The 18,233-nt window shown below is 41.5% G+C and overlaps 1 protein-coding gene across 1 annotated transcript in view; it reads right to left on the bottom strand.

The window, feature by feature from the left end:
- The window catches only part of LOC116390583 (copine-8-like), a 65,336-nt gene that overhangs the window by 30,817 nt on the left and 16,286 nt on the right, over window positions 1-18,233 (bottom strand). Inside the window, exons 3-6 of the mRNA XM_031860419.1 lie at window positions 14,529-14,575; window positions 13,166-13,269; window positions 6,381-6,420; window positions 2,168-2,244 (exon numbers count right to left, since the gene is read on the bottom strand). Coding sequence (XP_031716279.1) covers window positions 2,168-2,244; window positions 6,381-6,420; window positions 13,166-13,269; window positions 14,529-14,575 — 268 coding nt within the window. The remainder of the gene's footprint in view (window positions 1-2,167; window positions 2,245-6,380; window positions 6,421-13,165; window positions 13,270-14,528; window positions 14,576-18,233) is intronic.

Here is an 18,233-nt window from a genome sequence, read left to right as displayed (position 1 = left end):
CACACACACACACACACACACACACACTGACAGAGAGACAGACAGACAGACATGAATGTAGATGCCAGTAGTCTCTCTCTCTCTCTCTCTCTCTCACTCACACGCACACACACATACACAGACACACACACTGGAGGACAGGGGTTGAGGCGAGGGTCACACTACTGATAGCTCGCTGCCTCAGGAGAAAACAAAAGCAACAACAGTTTGTTGTCTTCAGTAAGCTGAAGAAGATGCTGCAGATCTGCTGTGTTGTGTGTCTGTGTCTGTGTGTAGCTGAGAGACTATAACACACACAGGTTGTGCTTTAACAAAGAATTATCTGTTTATTTCTTTTTGAGAACTTGGTCCATGTCTTTGAGATTAAAATGTCTCCCTTCAGTATGTATGTTTGTTGTGAATTACCTGCAATAAGTTTAGAGATTAAGAGTGATGATTTCTTAAATCAGGTCATATTATTTACAAAACGTAAAAGCATTATTATGCTTGACTGGTGTATGGTATAGTATTTGTGCACTTTTTTACTTGGTAACATGATATGCAATACATACTTGCAATCAATTAATATACACAGTTCATACGATTACCAACATTTATGTGTACTTGCGTTCAAGCCCTCAAGACTTAATCCTGTCTTTTGATTAAACATAATATAGTACAAAGCTATCAAAACGATTAAAACAACTGCACCAACAAACGTCTCCCTGAGAGAATAAGTAAAGCCAACTGAGACTCTGATCCAGCCCTTGGTGCCAACTTTCAGTACTTTGTAGTTTTTGATTCTTTACTTCAGTGCTGAGAAATACTTGATATCTGATTCTCACCCAAGGGTTCGACAGTGAGGGTTGCCAGGTTGCAATTGGCAACCTATTTTAGTCTTTGGTTGGGAACAGTGGTAACCACTTTTTAACATATAATAACCAATAAGGAGTAGAGACGGTTGGAAAGCCTTGGAAGCTGAATGGTTACCGCTCATGCAACGTGAACGCAGCGTCCCTGGTTTGAGTCCAACTGTGGGACCTTTATTGTAAGTCCTCTCTCTCTCGGGACAGAAAAACTTGCACCCCAAATTGGATACATTTGTAATACTTGTTGCATTAGAGCTATTTCAATATTGCTGTTCCAGTCAGGACCGGGACCAGACAACACTGCGTTTACTCGCGTTTGCACAAACATCTGTTTTAGAGACAATGGCGACCAAATTGAGCTTTTTGACTGTTTTTTTTTTTTTTGTTTTTTGTTCGGTTACTGTCATAAAGCTTTTATTCTTTTATGCCACATTTTCATTATTAAGCTAACAAAAAGCTGCATAGTATGTTAATTACTCAAAATACAAGGCAAACATATTTTCAGTTTCGGCAACCAAAAGCTGTTCCTGGATGCCCGCCCGGCAACCGCTATTAAAAGTTGGCATTGAGCCGTGCGCCCTTACAAAATAGAGAGTAAGTATGAATCCTGTATTTCTGTGATAGCATGCTGACCTCTGTTTATGCCAAATAAACCGACACATTAAAAAGATTTCTGGGATTTTGTTTTGTCAATAAAAGTTAGTTTGTATCAGAGAGTTATTGGAAACTCAAGAAGACTTCCTGAGCACTGGAGGAAGTTTTCAGGGAAACACCAAACCACACATCCGTGATATATCTCATAAACTGGCTACAGGTTTTATTTTGTTTGACTGGAGAGCAGAAATCAGACGTGTACTCAGATAAAAAATGCCCCTGATTATTTCTTTATGCTTCAGCTGTGGCTTAAGAAAGCGAGCCGGGGGCTCATGGCTGACATCTTCCCTTTGGGCGAACTGTCCCTTTTCACCACTCGCTGTTCACCATCTCGGCGTGTTTACGGCCTGTCATTAGGCCCGCTGCTGTTTAACTATTCATCTCATTTGGCTGATGGAGACAGCGTACGCTTTCATCAACATCTTGGCTCGTTTTCATGATGGCCCTGCTCCGCTTCACTTCAAAGACAAACCGTGGAAAGTGATCTTAAAATAACATGCTGATTTTCAATTCATGCCACTGAATGGACCAGAATGTAAAATCTGAACCTGAGCCAAAAAACAGCTTTTTACAGACACCCAATGATAGCGGAGTAATGCAATTTCAATTATGAATAACGCGTCTGTTTGTTTGTTGGTGCATGTTGTGTGCATGATTCTACTTACATCAAAGGCTTTTCCAGGCGGCTCCCCAGGGAGCCGACTATCTCGCCCAGCGTACAGAACGCCTGGCCCAGGAAGTCCTGCACGTGTGAAAAACATACGAGTAAGCAGACGCTAAAGGAAACATGTAGTGGTGGAAAAGCAGAGAGAAATCTTCTTCATTCAGCATACGAGTTTGATCCAAACGCACCATGCTACACCATACTACACCATGCTACACCACGCTAACACACAAACCGCTTAAAGAAAGTTTATAGTGTTTCAGATTTAAGTCATTACTTATTTTCAGAATAAAGGTGTATTGGCTCTCATTTCTATTTCATTCCAGCAGTTTGATTTCAAATTCAGTTACTCGATTAATCAATTAGTTGATCAAAAGACACAAAATCAGCAACTATTTTGACATTTTATGAATCATTTTAGTCAGCATTCTCTGGTTCGGATGTGATGATTTTAATCTTTTCTTTGTCATGTTTGACAGTAAACTCAGTATTCTTGTTTGTCATCTTAGGCTGTGAGAAATCATAATGGACTTATTTTATAATTTTTGGACATTTTATTCAATAAATGGTTTGTTGATTAGTTGAGAATTTAATCAGCGGATTAACCTGTATTAAAAATAATCGTTAGTTGCAGCTCTCCTGCCAGCTTTCACCAAAATATCTTTGTTAATCAGGACAAACAAGAGTGAGCCAGTCACGGGATCCGACTGAACTGTTCAGTAAGAAAAGAAAGAAGCTAAACTATATTTTCTCAATGTCTGTACATGTACGCGCACCATAGAGGCAAACAGGACACAACAAAAGAAGGCTTTGATTTGCAGCTACTCAGCTTGTAAAGTATTTCAAGTTGTTCCTTGGCTGAATTTAATATTTGTCTGGTAAAAAATTCATATTTTTAGCCTCATTTCAGTTTTTCCATTTATATTTTACACATTGACGGCTCAGCCTGGCATGCAGAGGATCCCGTGTCCTTGTTGATCACTGTAGGGTGACCACGAGGGAGGATTTGGGTTTTGGGGAGGAGGAGCCGCTGGCCAACAAGAGGAGCAAAGAGCAGAGAGACGGGGGGGGGGGGCATACAAAGTCTGTTTACAGGCAAGGAGGGATTGTTCATTGAGGCCTCCGTATTGAGGCCTCCCCTATTAGATTGTGTGTGCGGGAGTTAGCGTGCATGTTCCTGTGTGTGTGTGTGTGTGTGTGTGTGTGTGTGTGTGTGTAAAAGTGCTTGACAGATGAGCCGCATCGAGTCCGGCGGGCAGAAAGCTGCTCCAAAGATCTTTGCCGGTGCTGAGCATAATTCTCCCCCAGCCGAGGTCTTGAGACAAAAAGAGATGACAAAAAGCTCTGGCCTCTGCATACGAAATGTGCTGCTAGCTCGAGAAACCCCGCCGCAGATATCTGAGGCCAGAGGCTGAGGCGCCTCAGATTAACAGGCTCAGTGGTGGCAGGGGAGGAAAAAAAAAAAAGGTTCGGAGGGTTTCTCCCAGGAAAAGAGATCACAGCTGAATCACACAAGTCCTACAGTCCTTCTGGAAGTCTCCTCTGCTCGTTAGGCATCTAATACACAGTTATATCTTACATGTGTACATGTGGACATACTGTATACATATCATATCTATGTTCATGGAGAGAAACTACTCTATTTAAGCAAACATTTACAATGTAATCAAGACCAACAGTCATAAAAGACACAACCATAAGAATAATACCGGTGTTGACAACATTCTGCTGGAATGTGTCCTAAAACTCAAGAAGTAGTATTTTTGCACTTCGGGCTCCCTCGTTTCAGAGTCAGTGGGCATTCTGAATGGGTTTTTCACACCATTCATAAATTTTGAAGCTTTAACGTGTCATTAAAAAGGTTGGTTACTAACAAGTTGCTAAATGAGACTACAAAACATCATCACTAGAACACTGGTCTGCCTTTAGCTTAGTGGAGGTGACGGGAAGTCGTGTGACCATGGTGGAGTTTGTTTCAAGGCAAACGTTAGCTTTTTATTTCTTTAGATTACATTTACGCTCCAAAAATAAGAAAAGTAATGTCTTGGGTTCAAGTCTGGTGAAATCATATTTGCCCCACTACTGTGAACAGTCTAATTAAGATGGAAATGTCACACAAAAGGTTATTTTAGTTGCTTTTCTAGCAACACTACATTCAATACGGGAGATAAAAGTTTGCAGTAAAATCCTGGCAGTTTCCAAATAGTCGTGAGGGAGCAAGCAGGCAGTTAACTTAATTACTGCCTGCAAACAAAGAAGCTACTTCCCTGTCTGGATTCATTTGCTAATCATCAAGTTTAGAATAATGAATAAAGACTTTGAAATGAGATTACTGTTTGTGAGAAGGATAATGAGGTATTCTACCGCCGAAACAAACAGGAGTCTAATAAAGGATTGTGCAGGGTGCTGTGACGAGCGTCTGTCAGAATGAAAAAGCAACATCCACTTCATCTGCTAGCACACAGGATACACGGCCCTTAATTAGATTTTATTCGCTGTATGCTCCGTCTCTGCACAACTTCCCCTGCAGCCATATCTGCACAAGGTATGCAAACCATATGGCACGGGGAAAACATCTGCTGTGTTGGGAGGAAGGAGTCATCCTCAGAAGTTGCCGTTGTAGCTGCCAAGAGAGATACTGTACTCGTGTGCAATTCTTTTTCTTCTTCTATTTTCCGTTATTTAAAGCGACTGGGGATGGACTGCGCACGGACAATGGAGCCGTCACTGCGTGCCAGATCTCCAATCTCACACATCCACAGCGACGACAGGAGGCATCCAAGCGTCCTCAGCCTTCATGCTGAGAGTGAGTCGCTACGCTCACATTGCTCAGCGCTCTCAGTGGAAGGCCTGCGGGCACGCTGGGGCTGGGGAAAGAAGCACTGCCTCCAGTTGGCAATGAGTATAAAGCCGGGTAATAGGAAGAGAGCTGGGGGGGGGGGGGGGGGGGGGGGGGCGGAGATGGAGCCCAGGTTTTAGGCCAGAACTAGAGCAGTGTGCTGCAGCCGGAGCTTCTGTTTGAACTGAGAGCAGAGGATGGAGCTGAAAGGGCGGGGAAATCGGAGGTTGCAGGTTTTGAATCAAGAAGCAGGTCGAGCTTGAAGAAATGCTGGCTGAATGGTGTTTGGAGCTGGTCACGCCGAGTCGCGTCACTAAAAAAATACAACACAGCTCTGTATACAACACAGAGCCTTGACATCATTTCTGGGGGATAATGTCAGTAAACTTAAATACATTTGGGGGGATCATTTTTGATGAGTCATTTTTGCGCTGAAAAGCTACAAAATGTTTTTATTTGAATCTCTTTACTAAATACATAAAGCACCTATTTGAACCAGATGACCACCATCTCTGTACACTGGTGCTCATGGCGATCAGTGGATGAGTCAATGAGTAAATTGACAGAAAATGAACCACGCCACTGTTTCTGATAACACTGAGTCAAACATTTCTTGCACCTTACATTTTGGCAAGAGACTTAAAATGTGCACATAAAAAGCTGCCATAACTTGTGAATAACGTATGGCAGAATATTATGGAGAAATTGACATTAAGATAAATTTACAAATGTCTGGTCAAGATGTATTTACTTCATTAGACCATGAAGATGAGACTTTACATGGAGCACAATTACTAGTGTAAAAGAATATACTATATGACAATGGAGATGGTTGTCTTGACTGGGATTTAACGTACAATGTGCTTGGAGTTTGGATTTTTTAAATTGTTCTTTCAGCCTCCTTTTATGAATTTATTTTCTAGTATCTCAAACAAAATTAATCGGAAAGTCAAACTGCTGAAAAGTACCCAAAGATATCTCATTAAAGAAGTGTGTATGTGCGAGTAGTTCTACTTCTGACAGCTTGTCTATAAATAAACCAATAAACCCTCCACTTATCTAGTTATGGTAACTAATTTGTATCTGTAATTGTGTTTCATTCTGAGCCTCGATCTTCATATATTATTGTTTTGCACTAAACATTGCTAACAAACAGAAAAAGCAAGCCGATCAGAAACATTGCAGAGAGACAGACAGAAACCCTCTGAATGTCTTTGGATCAGAAATATCTCTTCTGTGGGAGAGATTAAATGGCTCTCTCACCTCTGATTCATATGCGGCTGCCATTGTACTGGAAGGGTAAACATTTGGCTGTATATTATCTCCATGAATGCGCGGCTGATTGTTGAACAGCTGAGGTGAAGGAGACACTCACGTGTTTAGAGAGGTTGTCGCTCTTGCAGTCTAAATCATACCTGCAGAGAGGAGAAGAGAAGGTTTGAGCAGCAGGTTGCGAAAAAAACACAAATTAGCATTCAGTGACAAAAGCTTCTCGACGTCATCGTCAACATTAACTTGAGGCACTCGCCCGCTAATCACTGCTCAGGTTTAAAGTAGGCTCGTGATCAAGGCACCAACAACTTTAGTGATCTGATTTCATGCATAAGGGCACAACAATATGAGTGGCCTCAGTATCGTTAAAGGTGAACATCTGTAAAAGCTTTATGGAGCACATTTTAACATTATAAATATTAGTGTTTTAGGAGCAGTTGAATAAAAGATACAAAAAGATATAAGATCATCAATCACTGAAGAGATGTATCACAGTATAAACTCACCAGGCAAACACATTGTTTTTCATGCACTGACCATTTCTGAGATTTTAGATTATTTTGCTTCTAAATCTCTTTACAGACTAGCGGGAAGAAAACGTCCAAAATACACATTTAGATGTTTGAATTAAAGAGTTAGCATTAGATAATGTCTCATTTGCATATATAAATACAAATTTTCAGAAAATGTGTAATACAAAAAAGACTGTGGAATGGCGATGACGATCTAGTTAAATATATTACACTATATATTAAATATATTACACTATCCACCTGTAGTGTCTCACCTGAAGCTTGAATTAAACACGGTCAGAAATTACTGTAAACGGTATGTATGTGTGTGTGTGGATGTGTGTGTGTGTATGGATGTGTGTGTGTATGTGTGTATGGATGTAGTAGCTATGTAGCACTACTTGTAGCACAGTAAAACTGGACCACAAATCTGGATATACAGTTCACTTGTATAAAGATACTGTTTGATTGTTGTCTACATAAAACCTTTATGTTATGTCTGATTATCTATGTTAAGCAAAATAAATAATTTACTCAAAGAACATCCTGTTGTACTGAAGAAGACTTCAAACTAACTCATGTTTACAATGTTTACTGAGGTAACAAATCAAGAGAGAAGTAGAGTCATTTTCTCATAGACTTCTATACAACCAGAGGAGTCGCCCCCTGCTGGTCAGTAGAGATAATGCAAGTTTAAAACACTTCAGCATTGGCTTCACTTTTCAGAAGCGGAGGTTGCTGCCTGATTGGCAGATAGTTCACACATATTTAGGAATACAGAAAGTTTAAGCATGACATGAAGACAGTAGAGCTTCTCAGTGCTCCATTCTAGCATTTGAATGACATGAACAACAGGTGAAAAAAACAATATCAGATTTTATAAGATTTTTTACATTGCAATGCATTATGGAAGTCTAAGTATGGAAATCACTACATTATATATACTGAGTCATCCATATGCAGCAGGCAGAATCAGACAGCGGCCCAGTTTTGACAAAACTCTGAATAAATGATTCAACAAATCGCTGAATTAATAGAATACTCAATTTATTGTAGTCCTGTGCCATTGTCCGACTCACAATGGGAAGTTTTTTTAAGAAAAGGATAAAAATCGATGCAGCAGAGATATCATCTTTTTCATTCCGCTCATTCTTCTTCCTTGTTAAAACCTGGTTTTTACATTACCCACAATGCAACTCGGCCAACAACAGTTCAGTCTGAGATTCTTTCTCGAACATGCAGTGTCAGTCCTGTGGTGAGAAGACTGTGTTCCCTTTGAAGCATACAACGCTTTTTTAGTTGTCCAACAAGCTTATAGTCGACAAGTTGAATAAATAGATATTTTTCTGAAAAGTAATGGCAGATATATGACTCCCACCTGACAACAAAGCATAAGGGTTCAACTATCACAGCGCCTCTCCGCCTGACATACTTCTGTCCATCTTTTACAGGAGCATTCATTCAAAACCAGAAGTCACATCATGCAAACCATGTCAACCACTCGCATCTCCCGAGAGCAATTTATCCAGCTCTATTCACTTCCTGTCAACCTCACCTTCACCTATCTGGGTGTATCAGGTGTGTGACCATATCTGTGTGTGTGTGGAGAGTGTGTGCAGCAGAGTGTGTATAAGGGAGAGCCAGAGCGCTTCTTTCTACAGACAGCATGTCATGTACGATACATGTACTATGAGACGGTCTTTGGGGGGGGGGGGGCAGTGATGTTATACTAATGTAATTCCATAAGAGCAACAAAACACGCTGCCGTTACGCAACACGCCGGAGGCAAAATGCACAGGTGCGCTTCATGTTATATTCGTTCTTTGCCTCTGTCACTCCCAAATGTTCATAAATGATTCATGTAATGTTACTTAATTATGAGAAACCCAGAGAGAGAGAGACAGAGAGAGACAGAGACAGAGGGAGAGAGAGACAGAGACAGAGACAGAGAGAGAGAGAGAGAGAGAGAGAGAGAGAGAGAGAGAGAGAGAGAGAGAGAGAGAGAGGACGTCAAGTCAATTTTATTTCTATAGCAGTTTCACATATCCCAAATTTGCCTCAAGGGGCTTTACGATCTGTATCCGACACCCTGTTTCATTTCAAACCCGTGATTCGGAGAAGAACCCCCCCCCCACCCAAAATAAGTAAGAAACCTCAGGAGGAGCAACAGAGGAGGGCTCCCTCTCTCTGGACGTCGTATAAAAACAACAGCACTGACTATCAATAGGACCAAGTAATGGACTGTAAACGTATTTGAAGAAGGTGATGATTTGGCTGCACATGTTCACCCCCCCACCAGACACACACACACACACACACACACACACACACACACACACACACACAAGAGAGAGAGTGTGCAGGAGTGCACGCCTCACGGCTCCTCGTGAGTGCACATTTGCTGTGTGTGACTGAGTTTGTGTTTATGTGGATGACATCACTCTGCATCGGCACTGGGCCAGACAGGATTTCTCTTGCGGGGGGGGGGGGGTGGGGGCTGCTGCTCAGAGCTGAACTGAGCAATGATGACTAATGACGGCACACAAACAAACGGGGCCGCCGAGGCAGGCGAACAACAGAGGACAGCACGCTGACACTTGAGCTCCGTCTCCTAACAGCTTTATAAAAAGCCCTGATAAAGCCTGTCATACCGACTGATACAAGGTGCAATATATTAGCACATATTCTGTGCTGTAAGTGGTCCTGACAGGTTATCCTGAAAGTGGTATTTCACCAACAATACTGCTGTTAAAGGAAGGGAATAACACACTTCCACATTTTAGGCCATGTCGCTGTTTCTTTTAGAAAATCCACTTATTGTTGCCTCGGACAAAACCTGCTCACGCCAAATGATTGTCGTGCAAATAATAGTAAACAATGGTCAGATTTTCAACAATTCAAATGATAAATTAACCATTTGTTGCTTGAAATGCATTTATATCTACATTGGTGTCTGTATTGGGTTTAGATTTCACTGTTTATTGGTAATTAAATCTGGGTTCTATTTGTGGCGTTATTATCATTATTACGGAAAGAAACAAAAATGTGCTTTTCAGCAGAGTTTTACTGCGGTACAGAAATCTGTCATCAATTCCAAAGTATTCTGTGATTCTAACTGGCTTAAAGATAAAAAGAATAAAATATATATACATAAAAACACAAGCTACTCTTATGCAATGAAGCCTTTCCTGCATCCTAGAATAAAATGCAACGTTACTGCAGTACAAGTAACTCTATAGTTCATACTATATATTCATATTTATAGCATGAACTGATTGTGAGGTACTTTTACTGCAACCTAAAATAAAACGCATTTTATTCTTCACAGCATTAGAGTGGCTTATTCTACTACATGAAATCCTTTCAGTGTAGTGAGTCTTCTGACCACATTCAGTGCTAGCTCCAGTCAACCGTATTGTAGACACTATATATGAATACATAACCATACATACATAACCAGCAACATTCATTTTGTTCCCAAAAAATTGACATAAGAATTTTTCTTGATCAATTCAAGGTTCTCATGAAAATCAAATTGCTTCAAATACAGACAAGATTCTTGATTACCAATAATCAGGACGAAATATCATCAAGCGAGTGAAATAAACACATTTATTACAGCTAAATTCTTCTTTTTTTTTAACTTTTGGGAGTGTAATTCACGTCATATTTTTTTTAGAAGTCTGACCACACTTGATTAGAGAACTGTCCACCCGCAGGGCTTCCTATGGCTTCAGTGAGCCTCTCGAGTCCCAATTCAAAAAAGAAAAAAAGGAAAGAGGAGCACTGAACATGGCCGGCAGTGAGACGGGGGGGGGGGGGGGGTTTAACAGGATTTCCAGGCACGGATAGCAGCAGAGGATGCAAACTGTGTCGTGGCTTCGGGGTCTTCTGGCTAAAGAGAGCATGGGATGGTTCTGCGGCAGCTATGCTGGCGGTTTGCGGGGAGCTGTCTTGCTGTGTGGACGTCCCGGAGGGATGAGGAGCGCTGAGTGGGAGTGAGGGAGGTGGAGGTAATGAAGGGCTGCAGGGAGCTGCAGGAGCTGCAGTGAAAAAAGACTTCCAGACCTCATGACAGAGGCTGAGGAAAGCAGGGGTAACCACTGGTTCTGTAATGAGCGTACTGCATGTGTGTTGCAGCACAACATGAGTAGCAAACGGGAAATGTGTGTCTGTGTGTGTGCGCAAGTGTTTTGGAGATTTTTTCTTTTTCTGAAGGCAGACAAGAGGGGGGACAAGCAACGTCCTCACTGCGAGGGACTGTAGTGCCATCAGCCCAGCAGGAAGTACCGGGGCCTGATGCTCACCCACTCACAACGAGCCCTACAGGGAGTCGGCCAGGCCGCCAGGCTGCCCGCCCGCCCGCACACACACACACACACACACACACACACACACACTCCTCCATCCCCTCTGCCCACTGCTTGTCAGCTTTAAACATCTTGGACGATATGCTCTGGAAAGAGTCTGCATTACATTTTTCGAGCACAGGAATATACATTCAGATGATTAAACACACACAATGAAAACGGACACACACACACACACACATAAGGAAGCCATACGCACACACACGCACACACACACACACAAGACTAACATATTATACCAAACATCACACCAATAATTCATATTTGTCTTGCCAAGCACACAATAAATTTAACAGACTTTACTTACATACGCTGAATTGGAAACACACACACACACACACACACACACACACACACACACACACACACATACACACAGGCCTTATGGTAAAAGTCAACACAAACATGTGCTCAGATTCATACACACACACACACACATCCACACAACCCACGTAAATAACCCTCCACATACTTGAACCCACATGTTTACATGCCTAAAGGTACACACAGACCTTATCTCACAGAGGCTGTATACACAACTTAAATACAATGCACTGCTCGTCTCACACACACACACACACACACACACACACACACACACACACACACACACAAAAGCAACAGCTAGCGTCTCTCCTTGACCTTCCCCGAGGCCTCCTACAGCTAAGCAGCATGTGGCCCTTCTGACAGGCCAACAAGTAAACAAACAAAAGAGACGTTCCATATTTCAGGAGCTATCACGGGGAAAAAATGGAAAAAGCGTGAGGCTGGAACACAATAGAGGAAAAATACATATTATCATAATTACTTAGACAGCTCAACTTTTAGGGTTACATGAGGAAATATATGACTTCTTTACATTTTAACAGCAGCGTGATTGAAAATGCAGGTGTATCTGATGTAGACGAAACAGCATGAAGATATTATATTAAAAGCTTAAATTAATAAGTTTCTGTCCGTCTCAACAAATGTTGACACCTAACGAACAAATCAGGACAATTTTCATCATTCAATCAAAAGCACGACTCACTCACTACCTTCCCAAAAAGTCTGATAACAAATCCCGACAATTTAGCAACCAGCTAGAAGTTAAAAGTACAAAATTCCTCTCTGGGATATAGGGGACTAGAAGTATAAAGTTATAAGTACAGTACTTGAGTAAATGTACTTGGATACATTCCACCACTGCTAGAAGCACAACATTGTCTAGCATCTTAATTTTTCACTCAAACTGCACCAGATTGATGGATTTAACTTTAAAACGTAGAACATTTTCTTGCAGGGGAGCATTCCCCCGGATCCCCCCGATAGGGTCTGAGGTCCAAAAACCATAGTCTCACAGAATCCTGTGGGAAACACTGCCCAGTGCTTTAGGCAGTCAATTAAAATTGTATGATCGACTGTGTCAAAAGCCGCACTTAGGTCTAAAAGGATTAAGGCCGAGCAATCTCCTGCATCTGCTGCTGAAAGGAGGTCGTTTGTTCCTTTCATGTGGACCTTTTCCTGCACTGCATAGAATCGTGAACACGATTCAGACTCATAACAAAAACAATGTCGAGTATTAAAAACATACAAAAATACAATACAATTGACAGAATTCAGGGTCTTGATCACTTACAATAAATTGATTTCATGCAATTGTGTGCTTGAAGATTCCACTGAAACTTGTCTTTCCAAAGGATGCTGAGGTGAAATACTGAAGATGGATTATAATCGTCACACAATGCCGAGTGTATAATCCACTGTGGGCACATGGCCCTATTTTGTCTCAAAGCATTGTATGAATTCAAATGGAAATGCCGGTGGAAAAGAAAAAGAGTGAAAACTTAGTCTTTTATTTAAGAGGGAGAAGACTTCTACATCTCCCTCCGCGCAGACCATGAATATTTCAGTCTTAGCTCAACTTTGCTCCCTACAGAGAAGCGCCCACGCTTGCACAACACACACAAATACACACAGACAGACACACACACACACCAACACGCATAAGTCAATTGTCAACTCACAGGTCAAAGCGTAGATTCTGCCTCTCCTCGAAGAAATAGTCCAGGATGAATTTGCGGACAAAGTCAGGGTTGAGGGTGTTATCTATGACTTCCGTCCTGCCGAACTGGAAGACAAAATGAGACAGGTGACCTCTGATTACTGAGACTCATTCATCAAACGACACACCAGCAAAACACCGGACCAGAAACATAAAAAGTACTAGTCCTGTAATTAATAATTAGAGTTGAAAAGTCCATTGTTGTTGACAAAGAATTCTTCAAAAAAAACACTGAAGGAACGTGCCAATATGTAACATGTTAAATGCTAAATTTGCAATACAATGCTTGAGTTCACCTGAAGCTGATAATTCACGCTGGTGAAAGTTGAGTCAAGTCTTCAAAAATAAGTGCCGAGGTCAAGCTGGGTCAAAAATGTCCAAAACTTGCCGCTGTATACGGGATAAACCATTTTGATTCAGGCAACAACATGACCTTTCCCCCGGTGCCGCCCTCAGGACAGACTTTAAAGTAAAGCCTCATTAGAATAACTTTCTCTCCATTTATCATCCAGCCAATGATTCTCTCTAGAACAAATGACAGCTTTACAGAGCTGATATGGTGAGAGATAGTCACGTGATCATCTGATTTGTAAACTTCAGTGACTGGTGCTGGTTAAGCATGCCAATCGTAATAAACCAAAATGGACCCATGGATAAATTAGCTTACAGTTGCATCGATTTTTCAAATAAAAAATGTTTTCACAGAATTCGCAACATGCGTGCTGCCATTTGCAATGTGAAAAACACTTTCTCTCATTGATTTCGGCATATTTCGCTAGTTAAACCAAAGCTTGTGACCCTGTAGTACTCGCAACGTCTCATCTTCTGTGAAATGCGAAGCTGCCGCTATTTGCAATCTGCATGTAAGTAGTGCTTGAAAAGCACTTTGGTGAAAGGGGCCCCTGATCTGAAAGAGACCCAGACAGTAATTACACCTGCTCCAAAAAAGCAATCATCCCAAACTAAGAGAGAACGGCGACACAATAAATATGATTTGGACGACTCGGGTCCCGAGTTTCACTTACTAGTTCACAGGGCGTTCACTTAAATCTGGTTTTGTCACACAAACATTTAAACATGAATGACACAGCAACACTGGTGAAAACGACAAAAAGAGTGGGCTGTGATGAATTCAAACCAACACATTGATCCAATAGGCTGAACGTGAGCATTTCTGAGGGCAAAAAGAAAAACCAGCATTACTTGCTGAGGTCTTATCACTTATCAGATACTGTAAACTGGCTCACAGGCCAGCCTTCAAAAGCTCCTTGGAAGCTTTCACTGGTTATAAATTATTCCCCCAACACCCCACCCCGTGTACTCACCTCTCTCCATTCCCTGTTGGCTATTCCTTGAGTGTACAGCACACAAACTGTTGAATTAGAAACAGAGGAGGGGAGAGAAACAAGAGAAGGTTAAGACCGATCGAAGAGTATTTAACAACGCTGAAGAGTCAGCTGAGATGCTGTTCTGTCCCCGGACCCCAACATGAGAGGAAAACTCCCTAATTAAATGTCAGTAGAACTTTGCCTTGCAGCATGATGATATTTCAGAGAGGAATAGAGGAGGGGGGGGGGGGGTAGTGAGTGTCTGTGTGGGTGGAGGAAAGTTCTCCCTATTGACATTCGAGCATCTCCGTCCAAGGGAGTCTTGGAGTGTTTTTTGATTACGGACCGCTAGTGAAAACACGGCGAGGCAATCAGCTGGCACTAAAATAACATTTCATTTGCATTCTAGCAGCCTTCACTGTATTCACACACACACACACACACACACACACACACACACACACACACACACATCTGTCACATGGCAGCAACTCATAACTCTGAGAACCCCAAAGGACCAGACACTTGGAAATCTGTTTTTACTGGTAAAATGCATCGGGATGGTGCTGACGTTAGAAATGCACAAATATGATTATATTATATTTAAAATCCTTTTAAATTGCAATAAAACAAATTTCTTTGACTGCCCGCAACCCATCTTTAAACACAGGCACCATCTTGACAACTTTGCCGTGTCATCACCATTCATATCAATACAACCAATGGTTTTAAACATACTTACAAGTCAAAGTCCTGTGTTCAAAATGTTACTTAAGTAAAGGTACAAAAGTACTGACATCAAAATATAATTATAAGTAAAAGCATACTAAAAAATATCTCTACGGCCTATAACACATGATTATAATTACTGATTCATTAATGTATTCATCACTTTATTGTTGAAGCTTGTAAAGGTGGAGCTACTTTATATAATGAATAATTAGGCTACGTACTACTTAATAATACATCAATCTGAATCAGCACAGTAGTAATAGTAACTAATACTGTCCAATAAATCTAGTGTAGGTAAAAGTAGAAGATCACCCTCTGAGATGTAGTGGACTAGAATGTTCTTCATAGATCCAGCCTTTTTTTAATATCGCTCTCAAAGTGCACCAGATTGACGGATTTAACTTCAAATGTACAACATGTTCTTCCCGGGGAGCATATGCCCCCGTGCCCCCCCCCCCCCCCTAGAAGGTCTGAGGACCACCCACCATAGCATCAATAAATGCTGTGAGAAACACTGAGTCATCGATTTACAAATAGTGGGAGCAATCCAAACCAGCTGGATACATTTGAATTGAAGCTGGTAGTAGAGACTTTTTAAAAACACTGATATCTGGACTCACAAACGGCTCTGTTATGTATGGTTAGTGTGTTAACTTCTGTAATCTGAGCCCCATCCTGTTTGGAATAATCTCTAAAAACACTCCTCATGAGGAGGACAGAGCAGCCCGTTTCCAACCCATTCCACTTGAGCAATAATGATCGCTAACTCTAAAAGGCCACAACAGCAACCTCTGTGTGTCCTTGTCCTATCTGGTCGCACGACAGCACTAAAAAAGAAAAAGGAAAAAACTACAACCGGCGTTAGTCTGCTGTGTTGAGAGCTAAGTAACCACTGAGATGCTCACACACCAGGCACTATGTACCATCATGCATTGCGTTGAAGAAAAAAACAAAAACAATGTGAGCAGAGCATCACAACACAAACTGGCCACAAATTACTTATTCATTTCTGAACAAAGGCTTATTGCCCCCACATTGACTCCTTGCATTCCTACCTTTCACAATATAAGCCCTAGACATATACAGGACGTTGCATTGGGGCAACTTAAACTCAAACACAGATAATGTAGCTTACAACAAGTAAGTCTGTATCTGTAACGGATGGTCCACCAGCGATGCTGATCTGCCAATGTTTAAATTGTAAGATAGCAGTGATGCAATTAACGGTGAAGCGAAAATGACCCAAGTGTGTCTGAAAATAGTTTTTTTTCTTCTTCTTCATGTTGGCGATGAGCTCACTACATAATCCTCGACATAGAAGTCCCGAGATAGGGAGTAGGGGCTAGTGAATGAGTGAGTGATTTTGGACACAGCCCAAGTGTCATTTAACAAGACACTGATTTCATGCCTGTCACACATAACGGATAGGAGTCTGAACAAGGACTGCAGATGGAAAAGAAGTAGCTGTGCTACAAAGCATCGCCCACTTGAGACTGAATCCCAAACTGTCTTGTGCTATCACAAAGAAGTGAGAATTCTTCTCCTCCTCTTTGCTGTGGCCGTTGCTCATTCTTCTCCCTTCCTACTAGTGGTTGTGTCCCGGTGTGTTTACACGGTTGTCATTTTACTGGTATCAATAAAAGCCTTGTCAGAGGCAGACGCAGGGAGGAGGAAGGGAAGAAGAAAAGCTGCCTGGCAACCTCGCGGTGTGACAATAAGACGGCAGGAAGTTGCTGCGCCCGTCCGAAGAAATAGTCCGAAAGATAACACCTCAAAAAATACAACAACATGTTATTTTAAGACCTTTCATGCGAGGTTAGTTACTCGCTACTTTGAGGGTTGCTTATTATATTACAGGATACTATAGCCAGTGAGAAGGGAATCAGCTTGGATTTCAAATAAACTGTCCACATAAGTTGGGTTGAGCAATAAATGGACCCTGTTGAAAACAAGACTGCATATCTAGATTATAGTTTCATGAACTTTACAATATTGCAAAGAGTGAAGCAAAAAAGCGTGTTTGTAAATTAACAGAATGTTACTTCTACACTTTGATGCTGTTCAAAACTTCAGTTTGTGTAAAAAATTTAAAAAAAGGATTAACTTAGACAAGCTTTAGGGAAGAAGATCATTAAAGCCAAAAGATGAGACTATTTAAATGTAGCATAAAAACTCTAAAATCAGGGTCCTAGAAAAAACACATGAGGCAATCAGACGCTCTAAAAAAAGAACTTGAGTTGATCTTGTGACATCTGATTATGAAGGAGACAACTTCCTCCGAGGCGACATGCATTATCATTAATTACAGCATTAATTAATTGTAAATTTATGCCTGAGTTAATGTATGAGCTACCACCTACTGATGAAATTACATGACTGATGTAATCATGGATTCATTAACAGTTGTGACTGTGAGTGAAAATCATCCTATCTGTTGAATTACAGGGTTTATTTCCTCCCCCGAAAAACTGACATTTCCATCTTTTAGAGTGAAGCTCCTGCTGAGCCCACATAAGTTATAATATTAATAACATTTTGGGGGTTTTTTCCGACTCACGGCCGTGTCGAGAAAAATAAATGTCACTGTTTTTGCGTGCAAACACAAAAAAAACCAAACAAAAAGGTCCTAATTACCCTGCGTCTTGTGCTCAAACTGTTGCCGTGTTTTGGCAGACCGTCAGTCTGGATGGATGTTGGATGATGTATATGTTGCATTGTGGGTGGTGTGCAGCGAGCCGGGGCTCAGCTGGATGAATATGCGGTCGTCCTTTAATCTCACAATGAAGCATCGGACGACACATGTGGTCTCTGCATTATTGTGCGATACATCAATCACATGCCCGACAAATAGTGATGCAACCACGCCATCTGTACCGGTGCACTTTCAAGTCTTCAATTCATCGGGGCTGATGATGTTGATGTTGATGTTGATGTTGATGGGGGGGGGGGGGGGGGGGGGGGGGGGGGGGG

The sequence above is a fragment of the Anarrhichthys ocellatus genome, unplaced genomic scaffold (assembly GCF_004355925.1).
Source record: "Anarrhichthys ocellatus isolate YVR2014 unplaced genomic scaffold, GSC_Weel_1.0 scaffold2, whole genome shotgun sequence".
Lineage (NCBI taxonomy): Eukaryota > Metazoa > Chordata > Actinopteri > Perciformes > Anarhichadidae > Anarrhichthys > Anarrhichthys ocellatus.
This window is presented reverse-complemented; position numbering and strand designations above follow the sequence as displayed.